Source organism: Phalacrocorax aristotelis, chromosome 2 (genome assembly GCF_949628215.1).
Source record: "Phalacrocorax aristotelis chromosome 2, bGulAri2.1, whole genome shotgun sequence".
Lineage (NCBI taxonomy): Eukaryota > Metazoa > Chordata > Aves > Suliformes > Phalacrocoracidae > Phalacrocorax > Phalacrocorax aristotelis.
Genome location: NC_134277.1, coordinates 28,039,366 through 28,052,167, shown reverse-complemented (window position 1 = coordinate 28,052,167; position 12,802 = coordinate 28,039,366). Strand labels below are relative to the sequence as shown.

Here is a 12,802-nt window from a genome sequence, read left to right as displayed (position 1 = left end):
TAGAAGGTCTTACTGTCCCTGCCTAGCAAACTCATGAACAATTTCTTCATATTCCCACCTTTATATTACCATATTCCTGGATTTTTTTCAGAGAAGCACTTGGGGAACTTGCTGAGAAATGCGAGCCAGGTATGGTTTTGTCAGATTGACGGAAGAATCACAAAATCCTGGTCAGAGGAAATACTGAAGACAGAACGAAACACTGAAGAAAGGCTGATTTGGTCTTCTATCTCCAGTTGTCACTCCCTGTTTATATCCCACAAAGGTGGGATCAGGAAGCAGAGCTGGAGAGTGAATGGGATGATTTGGGAGAAGGTGGATCACTGTGCTAGTGTTCTGTCATGCAGGAGAGGCAGAGCCACATACTTACATCCTGAGCCTACTCCTGATGGAGTCAGTGGGGCTGGTCTCCCTGCTTCAGGCCTCAAGTTGTTAAAGAGAGGTAGTTTAGCTCAAATTGTGAGGCGAGGCGGAGAGTGGGATAATGTAGCTTTGGTTTCAGGGTGTTGTTTCCCACCCCTGTGACTCTGATGGGAGCAATCAGTATGAGGCCCCTGAAAATTCAGTTTTTCTTTTTAATGGAAAATGCTGCTTTGTCACAGCCTGGCATTGCATGTGGACTCGGCAAATTACCAGGCTTTCAAGCAGCTCTGCTGCTGCAGTTCCAGCTGCCAGGATGTCCAGGCAGGAGCTTTGGGAACATTGCAGGACAGCTGACACGGCCTGACGTTACAGCACTGTCTGCTGAATAGTCAAGTATTTGTAGCTGCTGCCACCAGGATGCCTGCAAAGCTTTCATGGGTCAGCAAGCAATGATTTTGAGGCTAATTATTATTGAAGAGGACTCCATCTTGTAGGATTTTGAATACAGTTCCTTTTTTTGACTGCTAACAAAAGTCTTTCACGTAGCAGAGAAAGGATGGCTGCATGAAGCAGGTGGGAGAAAATTTCGATTAGGGAAGAAGTCCTGGGCTTTACATATTGACAATTTTCCTGAAATATTTTCCTATTACATGACAGCCCGATCCTCCAGTGTAATGCTGCAACAGAACAGTTAGTGGGAGGTTTGCATTTTGATTTCAGGGGGGAAAGGAATGATTACTTTGTTTTGTACAGATTATATTAGCTCCTGAATTCCAATTCTGCTTTCCATGTGCAAATAAAACTTTCACTGGCACAGCTGGATTTATGTTAAGGTTTTCTGAAATAGAGTTTAGCCCACTGATTTTTTCAGAACAGCCTCGGTACTTTAGATGGCTTTTATTTTTATGTGTGTGTGTGCCATTCTTCGTGAAGCATTTCATAAAGAAGCAGCATGGTTCACATGAGTAAATGAAGTATGTTGGCCAGCTGAAGAATATTTTCCTATCACTTTTCAAATATGGCTATACCAAAAACCAAAATCATGAGAAACATTTCATGTGAAGAACTTGGGGCTGATTTCAAGCCACCTGACTTCACTTTGGTTTTGCTCTTTAAAATTACCTAGAAAATACCATAATCTTTTTTTCTGTACAGCTGGATGAGAGCCAGACCTCTGGCTCCAGAGGTAAAGGGCAAAAACTAAAAAAATCCTGTCTGAACAGGCAACTCCACCCTCTTCCCCAAGTCAGCTTGGCCTTTTGACAGAAAGTGAGCTCTGAAGCAAATTCATTCATTGCCTTGTTTTTGGACAAAACTCAAGATTCTGAACTCACACCACAGAGAGAGACCTTTTCCATGAAATCCAGCAAGCTATTTTATCACCCTTTGTCTTTTCTTTTAATCAGCTAAAATTAGCATTTGGACAGTGATTAATCAGATTAATCATTTTAATTGCTTTTATCAAAGCAAAAAGCCTGCACTGGAAATGCAGTGTTGTCAAAGGAAGGTGATTGCCTTATAAGCAGAGTCAAGAAGGAGCTCAGTGTTGTGATGCAGCAGTGGGGGGGGACTGTTCTAGCCAGGTATCCAAAATAAGAGGCGTTAAATCATCCCCTGAGCTAGGTGTTTGAGCCCCACGAAATCAACAGAAGGGAGGGATTAGTAAAGGATTCCACAGAGAGAAGAAAATAGGGAGAACTGTCTGTATTCAGTACACCTACTCCCAAAACAGACTAAAGTTTTGGTCTCCCTTACAGTACATTGTTTCTTTTCCTCTTATTCTTCTTGATGTTCTTATGCCTCCCTAAACTCTTTGGGCCCTTTTGAGATCACCCACCGTGGCACTGGAGACAGATGCAGATTGCATCCAGATTCAGTGGGACGGTAGGTGCAGAAAGCCGGAGGTCCTGACACCCCTATAGTTTGGTTTAGCATCTGGTCAGAGCACACCCTGGCTTTCTTCTGCTTGTATCTTAGCTTTTCTGGCTGCAGAATCAAAGTATAGCTCTGTGTGTGTGGCATGGGATAAAGAGACTGATTCCTTCCTGGTAGTGGTTTGGGAGAAGCCAGAATAAGAATACAGACCCAGGAGCTCAGAAGTGCTGCCACATCTGCCAGTTTAGGTACCACCTGAGGCTGTCCAGATGCAAGAAAGCCTTCAAAAGCTACAACTGATTATCTGCCAGACTTAGGTTCCAGTATAGTGGTGGGAAGCAATGGTGGTACCTCCAAGAGATATCTAATGTATGCATTGCAATTACTTCTTTTCAGTGGCTGCATAAGAACCCAAAGTATGGAAGCCCTAAATAATAAAGGATCTGGGAGGTTCCAACTTCACATGCAGGAAGAGTCATCTAAAATGCCTTGTGTGCTAATGTAAGAAGACTGAATACGGCCCAAAGGATTTAGGAAAGCTTAGAAAATAACATTAAGAAGGAATGGGTTCAAGACTGAAAGTAGTGGTACTTTCTAAATTTCACTGAGTCCAGCTCTCATCTATGCTTAAGTATATGCAAGATAAGGTACATAAGTAACATCTGCATTTCACCAGTCCATTTCACCTTTGCAGACCAGTCTGATCCTGTTAAAAACTGGAGAAGTAGAGCTGGCCCCAAGTGGACAAAACTGGTTTTCGTCAGGAAGCATCAGAACATTAAAATCAGAGCTTTGCTCTAGAAGATTCTACTTTCAGTGAAACCAGAGTTTCACAGACACAAGATACAGTTCCCAGCAAAATAGCAAGATCATCACAGCACTTCCTCCCCTTAGGGAAGACACATGTTCAAGTCCTATTCAGGCAGACCTTTGCAGCGTGGCTTGGTGCCCAAACCACTGGCTTACAGGATACTCTTGTGGAGCGCCTACACTCTTCATAAATAACTGCATGTTCACTGGAATAGGAACATCTTCCTTATGGCAGGGGAATCTATATACTGTTAACCACTAACATCAGTGTCTAATCTGTGATCCACTCTAATCACCTGCCACAGGACTTCACTAAGTCAATTTCCAATTGACTGCAAATGCCTTTCCAATTAGAATTAAAACAATTTTTATAAGGGAGAATTCACCAAGTTGTTGTAACAGTTCACTAAGTTTACTGTCCTGTTATCATGACTACATGTTTGACTATGTTTCTATTTGGATCTTTAACTCCAGGGGTTGCTATCTATAATGCAAGAGGCTCTCACTCACCCACTCAATGTGACTGAAATTATACTAGAAAAAAATCTGAGCCAGAAACCAGATACACATGGTATCTGTTACGTAAAAAATAGTAAATTCTTAATCTTAAAAAGTGATGATCTGACTCTGTTATTTTAGTAAACTTTAAAAATTGCCCATTTGTTAGTGCATTGTTTTCTTGGTGACTAATCCACACAATCATGTAATGCTCTGATTCATTCTGCTACACCATTTGCCATCACAGTAAGTTTGGTCTATCAAGTTGGTCCTGTCAGACCCTATCACACCCTATCAGCCAGGATTTTGGGGAGGGGGTTGGGGGGGCGGAGGTATCTATCTTTAGCAGCAGCACCACCACCACATGCTTCTTTGCATTGTTCTAGTGATAGGCTTCAGTTTGACCTCTGAGGAGACAGCATTCAACCTCTAGACCAAATTAAAACCAGTGGAGTTTGAAGTTATATACAGATAGGAAGGTATGAAAGTGCAAGGTAAACTAATTTACTCCAAGAGTCAGGAGGACTGGGTCATATCAAGATAATCAGCAAACAGATGGGCATAAGATATTGGAAGGTACAGAAGTGTATGGGAAGGCACATAGCATAGAAATGTGAATTTTTGCTGTTTAAAATGTGGTTTCTCAAAAAGCACTACAGACTGCAGACTGGAACAACACAGGACACCAAAAGACAACAGCAGCATGGGAAGAGCATAAGAAAGAGAAGACAAAGGAGAGGGACTAGGAAGGAGCTACCATTGATGCACGTGCTAGTAAGGCAAAACTGAGCACGGACACAAAAGTAGGTAGTCTATCACTGAAGGCACAGTTAGTCCTCGCTAACAGTCATGTGGTGGCATGTCCCTCCTTCTGGTTATGGCACTCACCACTGTTACTTAAACATTAGGCGAAGAGGGAGATAAACATGGATGGGGATACAGCAATGCTGTTGCAGTTAGTCCAGTCTCTCTTCTAGTCAACCTGAGCATGACTTAAGCATGGATGCAAGAGGAGAAAAACAGTCATTACTGTTTATTACACCCCCCTCAGAGGTAGGGTAAGAGATAAAGGAGATGTGAAGGATGGAAGAGCTGACAAAATCTAGCTCTCTATCCAGACCGTTATTAACTCTCAGCAGCAAACAAGCCATCTTCTAGGCTATAGCTGAAACTAGCTTATGTTTTGCTACGCTTTTAACAATTCCAAGCTAGCTTCTGTCCCTTGACACAATATCTAAAAATTTGCACTCCAAACAGCAATTGCTGTAATAATAACAATACTTATATTTCATTATTTAACCTCATGCTATTTGTTCATGAGGATTAGTACTTAATTAATTAACAACACTTAGCATTTCCACTTAGCACTTTACCTCTTCAAAGCATCATACAGACAATATCTAATTAAGGGCAGAAATCCACAGACGCTTCACATCAGGACTTCCCTTTGACAGCTCTGCATCCAAGACTTGTTCACATAGTGTAGCATGCATTGAAAGCCCTACTGACTTCATCAGGAACCAGGTAATGCCCTGGCTATCAAGTAAGTATCTCTGCAAATTCCTTTTCTTTTCCTGTTGCTCTGCTTGCTTATTATTCACCCAGGGATCTAATTATTGGCTAATGTGATGGGTGATAATGTGAACCTTGTATTAGTGTTATCTACAAAACCTTCATTCTTCTGTTAATGAAAACCTTATTCTCAGTATCCTGGTTGAACTGCCTTTGGATAGAAAATGTGTTAACCACAAAACCAGATTATAAAATGTCAAGCCAGAGTTTTTAAGGGAGATGGTGCTTTCAATCCATCAGTCAAATGCCTGCTATGAAAGTGCCTTTTTTGTAAGCATCCCAGGGTGCTACACAACATCAATAGACAATACAAACACACAGCTTTTATGGTTCACTTTACAATTGGACATTGACTCCGAACCTGTGAAACAGAAAGGAATTGAATTTCATGACCAGAGAGGATAATGTGCACAGGATTAAGGAGACAGCACTGGTAGAAGTAGGAAAGCAATATGGCATTGGATGCTGGTAGATTAAATTTACAAATAAGAAACCAAACTAATACAACAATTCTGAGTAAACTCTCATAAACCAGCAGTGGCACTCAATGCCTCATATCACTCCACTATTTTTTTCAGCGAATCAAACATGCTGATGGGCTTATTCAAAGCCCACCAACTGACTGGGCCTTGACTATGGGAACTACACAAAGAGAGCCCTAAATACCTAATAGCTCCAGCCAAGAGAATTATCCAGACAGTATGGAAAGAAACTTCTACTGGAGTCAAACTGGAAGAAGAAGAAAACATCCATCACCGTTCAAGAACTTGTCTAGTGTCTCAGAGGGTGTCTTCACAGGGCAGTGGCTGGCAGTGCAGCAGCCTGGGGCTGCTGCTGCTCAAACCTGCTTCAGAAGAAAGCACGTGATCCAATACAGCAACGCAGCTTCCAGCTTGAGTGGTGCTGTAGTGTGTCACAGGCATGTCACAGCTCACATCAGCTTGGTCAAACAGCTTTCTTGGGAAGCCCCTCTTGCCATATGAGCCATAGCTTGATAGATATTAGAAATTTAGATGGTTTGGTTCTTTGAAAACTGACTGTATTGATGATTTAACCATTTTGACGCTGAAATCTTCCACAAGGATAACTCTGTACTGCTAACTGCAGTGTTTTTGTGCCCTAAATATGCTGTGTTAGTGTTACTACTAAATTCTAAAATCTCAGGAGTTTAAAACAAAAAACACTCTATATTATACCTTAATATAATTTCATTTAAGCTGCAGATAGTCGAGACCATTACTGCCATATTCAACCTCAAGCTGAGGGTCAGATACTCATCCTAGACTTTTCTGGACATGTATGTTTGGAATTCAGTATCTACATTTCATCTTCCCCCCAGTCCCCACAGAGTATTTTCCCCTTACTCAGCTTCAGCTTCAACCCTCCAATATTACCTTGCCACCAGTTATCACTGTCCAGGACTCCTTTATCTCAGATACCAAATAGCCTAGCCAGCCCCAAACAGCTAACACCTGAAGTCTCCGTCACTTGGTTATCCTGCAGCCCTTTCTAATGTTTACCACCTAGGACCCATCCCAGACCCATTCCAGCCTGCCCATGACCACTCCCCTGGGCCACTTCTGCATTGGTTAAGGCTGGGTCCACTGATGTATATGGTCACATGCAAATTATGTAAATCATGCACCTTTCTTATAATGAGTTTGCTAAAATGTAACACTCAAGACAAAACCATCGGCTGTGGTCACTGTTGATCAGGAAAGGATACCTGTTAATTAGCATACGTATTGAATCAGGCCAGTAACTGTGAAGCTACTGTGGAAGCTGATTCAAGTTATTATCTAGGTAACTGTGCTTCCATTTCCAGCACAAGGCTGTCACATGAGCCCCTCTGATCACTTTTGTATTTACATTTGCTGTGCATCTGTCCCAGCGTCTTCAAGCCCTGATGTCTTGGAAGAACACATGCTGAGATACTTCCTGACTGGGGTCAGCTTCCAGTACTAGAACTCTGCCAGGTGCAGCTCAAGATGTGAACCAAACACGAGCATAAAAACATGGTTAAGACAAAAGCCTGGCATTTGGAAGGCAGTTCTCTACTTTGGTGTATGGCAAAAGTAACTGTTTACATGACTTATATAATTAGGATTTTACTTCTCATTCTCCTGTTTTACTCAGCCTGTACAATGAAACAGGTTGGTTTGTTTAGCCTGTTCCACAGTTTTCAGTCACGCTGTCATTACGTCATTACCCTATATTCTTACAGTTCTATGGCGTGTTGGGGTTTCAAAGCTTCACAAGATGATATTTTTATTTCTCATGTTCATAGTGCTCTCCCTGTAAGAGGCCACGGGGACATGGCCATAGAGTAGTCAGCAACAGATCCATGGTAGTCATGAATGTAAGTTCCAGCATATATTTCCTCCCTGCTTCCAGCCATCAGTGCCTAATGTCATTGGGACAATTTATACTTTTTGGCTATCACAACCTCTTACCGAAATGAATTTCATGAGTGATATTGATTGCATTAAATCATACGTGTGCTTCCCCTGTTGCTTCATCAGAAGAAAGTGTTCCTACTGCTGCATCGCCATGGTGCATAGTATTAGCCTTGCAATTTAGCCTGCACAGGGAGTGCTGTGTAGATTGTTTGATGACTTGGAATACAAGACACCCTGATCTCCCTGCCTAGTGAAATTGCTCAGCATTAGGATTAATACTGAAGTGCAGGCCAGCTGAAGCTACCTTTAAAGGGAAGGGTATGCTCCAGGGCGAATGTGATTGACACAGTTACACCAGGTATATATTTTACTTCTACTTTTACCACTATGCCTATTGTAAGCAAAGCCTTTCAATTTATTGATTCTTAGGACTTGACATAGATAATATTGAAATATTTCTGACAAAGGCATTTTCAAAAGTAGCATTACCCATCCCACCCCAGCTCGGATTTCTCACCTTTGTGGTCCACAGCTTGACTGTCCAGTCAAATGATGATGTGACAAAGAGATGGGAAAAGTCAATTGGACCCACTGCCATGTGACAATTGATTCCTGTGACAGGTCCTTGATGGCCTTCAAAAATTTCACCAATGCCAGCTTTACTGCAGGAAGAAGAGACATTTGCATTCAGAGAGTGATTTAATATCTGGTGATTTAACATAATTTGTCTTTACTCTTAGGTTCCTGTTTCCTTTTAAAGTTCCATTTGATCTGTAAATCTCTTTCAGTAAGGCCTTTGCCTGCAGAGGTTTACTGCTGTGGGCACAATTAATGCTCAGGATCCAGCACAGGGAGACTTTCTCTTACTTCTGAAGACTTGCCTTACTCACTTTTACATACGCTGTCTACTACTGTAGCTTGAAATAACATTTATGTATAATTATGAAATAATTCTAAATTATAATTATACTATAGCTTATGCCTCTGAGTAAGCTGTTATCACAAGGAATAACCATTAAAATAAAAATGCAGATATGTTAATGACTTATCACGAGCAATTCTTTTCCTCTTAAGTATCTAAAATAACTTTCCACAGCAGTCAATCAAGTCACTAGGGAGCAAATCCTTTTTCACAAAAAGTGAAGGAACTGTTCCTGTGATCAGGTATCATACAGTCATTACTTTGAACAAGGGGAGATGTGCCTTTCATCAGCCCGAGGCTAGAATAGCTATTAGGAAGAAAAAGACAATGCTGTGTAAGACAGAATGTGCGCAGTTTTCTTCTTCCTGGAAGCAAACGACGCCAGATCAGTTGTCAGGGCTGTCTCACAGTGTATACAGAAAGGGGAACTGTGAAATTGCCCTTTTAGTTACATTATAGAAAAATTGCCAATGGAAGAAAATACATTAAAAATAGCCACAGCTCTGACAAGGCTGCTGCCGGCCCTGTGCCAGTGTGAATACAGCATACCCAAAATGATCAGGAGCTGCACTGGAGGAAATGGGTCCCTCATATTGCTAGTGTGGTGTCCCCTCACATCTCCCGTTGACCATGACATTGTGGCCTCACTTAGGTTCCCCTGCCAAACCTCGCAGCATGTGCTGGCGTAGGTGCTGAGTTCTGCAGTGCCTCTGCAATGCTGGGTACAAAGCACACCTCTTATTTTATCCCCATCTGTCTGCCATGTTGTCAGCGGGATAAGGGGAGTCCTGGAGCACCAAGAACACCTTGTGTATCTGCTGTGCTTTGACACACCTTTTTTCAGAATAACATACGGCTCTCCACTGTACTGGGCTGAAGGACACAGGACCCTCTGGAAATTAAACGGGGATGATAGCATAAAGCTCTACGAAAGACAGGCAGGAGCAGAAAAAGAATGCGTTTGTCGATGGTCAGCAGATTTGCTAAAAAGGTGGGCTAACAAAAGGATCTGGCACCTTCCTCCTCTTGTGAGGAACAAACCAGGCATGTCTGAAAGATCAGATGTGAGAAATACCCTTGGGCATGCTTCATTTATCCTAGCAGCCTAAGACTAATTCAAACCATTGGCCACCACATAGCCTGTCGCTATAGTGCCTAAATAGACACAGTTTTGTAATACTGTCAGCAGCGAGGCTAAAATAAAAATATTTTATAATAAAAATCCTATTTACAAAATATATGTAAAGTGGTATTTATACAATCCTAGGGATACGTAATAGAAGCCTTACAATCTTAAACCAGTGTATGGGTGTCTATTTGGTCAGCAGAAACATAGAATACGATGAAATATGAATTCAGAGAATATTGCAATCTATTGAGGTGTGGGGGTGAGCTTTAAATCTATCAGTGAAAAAAGTTCATTCTTTACAAAAGCTTTTCAAGCATTCCAGAGGATGAAACTACTACCAGAAGCTAACAGAGCACACTAGCATCCTGCAGATTTACAGCATGCAAAATAAGGAACTTGCAGTGTTAAACTACAGCCTGGGTTATGTGAGGAAGGGATAGGACCACCGTGCGTGAGAGAGCACAGGGTAACAGTCCTGGCAGTGGGTCAGCCAGAGCTTGCGTACTTGCATGGCACACTGTGGCTATGTCTGTTGCACCCAGACTGAGGGTAAACGGTGTGCCATGGCTCCTAGCTGTACAACAAAACCCTCTCGTCCTCCTGGAGAGGGTCGGCATGTCTAAACTGCCCACCAAGAGAGGGGGCCAGCAGGGCTCAGCCGCTAGCCTGGCTGTGCATACACAGCCTGCAGTGCTGTGTGGGAATACCCCGTGCTGGATGGCCGTGCACTGGGACATGCATGTTCTGTCTCACATACACCTGTGCCCACGGTGGCTTTCTCTACTCTGTACCTGTGGAGACTGAAGATGGAGCTGAGGATGGTAAGAAATGAAGTGTATTACCATCTCTTATAAGTGGTTTAGGCCTGATTACCCTGCAACAAAACTGTTTCCTAGGGCCTGATTCGACCTGTCCAGACATAGATAACCAGTTGTCTCTTCTTCAGGCAGATGTCTGAAAAAGGTAAAGGAAGTCAAACCCTAGGAGCAGTCATTGCTCCCCACCAACTATGCAAGGAGCCTGGGGCAACTACCCCAATACAACAGGCTGTAGCACAGATGCTCAAAGACAGGTGACTCCTGTCCTAGTCATGCAAAGTAGAACAGAACAGACACTGTTGATCCAAGAGAAAAAGCATGAAACGCTCTCCACACACACTTGGCTACCTCGTGGCAACACAGGTACATGTTAAGTACAAAATGCTGAACATCACCTTCCATGACGACAGGCTGTGTAGACTGTTCCCTCTTCACTCCCAACGACAAAGTTATTGACATCTCCGGTTGGGAAAGCCATTCCTGTAACCGCCACTGGTTTGGACTTATTGTACACCAGCTCCATGCTTTCCTACCAAAACAGGTCTTCGTTATTATTCTGTGATCATCCTTTTTCTTGGCTGGTTATTTTTTCCTGATTATTTTCTAAATATTACACAGGGTAGCAGGAGTGGAAGAAGAAATCATTTGACCCAGCCACAGGACTTTGGCTTCTACATAGGGCGTTGCAAGAAGATGCAATGTCACGAACTAGGAGGCACTGCTCCTGCCACCCCCGCTGCTGTCACATGTTTGAGAGCAGCTGGAAGGCACTAGTCTTTGCTACATCATCTTATATCAGGCAGAGATGACAGGTGAGAATTTAAAATGTAATGGTGCAGAAACTAAAGATAATACCTTAATGGTTATACTTGCCATCCCCAGGCTCTAATAAAGCATGCAATACCCTTCTATTTACAAACATTTTTAAAATCAATTGCTTGTCAGGAAACACGTGCAATATTGTGTGTACCTGAGGCATTTATCACTGTGCCCTTTGCCCCTTTGCAGAACAAAATTTAAAAATTGGGGTCCTGTCACTACCACCATTCTAAGCATTGCTTTTCAGGGATTTTCTGAGGTAACCATAAACACTCCCTCTAGACTCCACCATCAAGCTACAAACCAGCAAGCATATTTTCTTTTTTCATTTGGCAGCTATATTTCAAAGTAAATCATCATGCTCATTTTTGCTATTGCAAGTACAACCAGCATGAACGGTTTGTGGCTGTCGCAAGATGCATATGCTTTGAGCAGATTTTGCACAGCTTTTGGGTTGTTCAGCCTAAATGGTGTAACCCAAGAATCCACAAAGGGGCTGAATGATTTAGCAATTTTCATTTTTAGCTATTTAAGTGGGTATGTTTTCTGTGTTTAAAATGTCTAAGCTGCTATTCTTCTAGGGCCAAAGCCTGTAGCATTTTTCTCAGAAGGGCTTTTTTCTGTAGCTAAAGAAAGTGGGCATCCCTGTGAGAAGAGAGGGCTGCAAAACCATAAATACTCTTGATTCATTTATACTTTTCTTTGGTTCTACTAAAAAGGCAAAACAAGACCTGGAAAATGCATTGGCAGAGCACCTGTGGACCATATATTTCTGTGAAAACCTTCTGGGGTGAGATCATCATTTAGTGTCTCTGTGGATACACTGCTAGACACTGTGGTGGGCTCTCTCCTCCCAGTGCCTACACCATGGCTGTACACAAGTTCTCTGGATCTGTGTCTTTGGAAAGACACACATCAGCAACACTCTACTCCCAATTTAAAGCTATGGCATGTAGCTTGATGTAAAGTCCCGTGCATTTCTTTTCTAGATCACCATGAGGCATGCGCCAAACTTCAGCGCAATGTGGGGTGTGTTCCCATCCTTGTTGAAAGCCAGTTTTGGAGCAAGGAAATTCCATCTGAGTGATGAAGTACTGGAACTGAGATGTTCACAAATGTCTGTGTCAAAATTTAGTATTCCATGAAGTGAATACATAAGGGTGGGAGTTATGTTCTTGACTTTCAAGTGAGAAACTGGGGAAGGAATTCAGGTGCCTAAACATAGATGTCTGAGCCATTTTAGATGCCTCCACTTCTATTGCAGAAGAGTGTTGGTTTCTCATAGTCCCAGGACACAACTACCAGACCCATACTATTGCCTTAGATGAGCATGAGCAACATGATCTAACGTTGAAGTTGGCCTCACTTTGAGTAGGAGAGTAGGTGGAATGACTTCCAGAAGCCCCTTCCATCCTAAGATTTCATGGTTCTGTGCCCCAGGGTGGGTATCTGAAATGGTATTTTACACTGAGATGGGATGAGTTGTCCTCCACAACTGCTCAGTCTTTCTCTACATTGACTGTAAAAAGAACTCAAGTTACTAGCTTAAACTTGACATGGACCTAACTTTTAGATGGCTATGGTTAGGACAGAGGAG

General features: G+C 42.4%; 1 protein-coding gene across 6 annotated transcripts in view; it reads right to left on the bottom strand.

Annotated features, from left to right (window-relative positions):
• DYNC1I1 (dynein cytoplasmic 1 intermediate chain 1) overlaps window positions 1–12,802 on the bottom strand; it is a 199,512-nt gene that overhangs the window by 33,825 nt on the left and 152,885 nt on the right. For all 6 annotated transcript variants that reach the window (XM_075082883.1, XM_075082880.1, XM_075082879.1 and 3 more), the window contains 2 exons: window positions 10,782–10,915; window positions 8,035–8,179 (listed from right to left, as the gene is read on the bottom strand). In XM_075082883.1, the coding sequence (XP_074938984.1) occupies window positions 8,035–8,179; window positions 10,782–10,915 (279 nt within the window). The remainder of the gene's footprint in view (window positions 1–8,034; window positions 8,180–10,781; window positions 10,916–12,802) is intronic.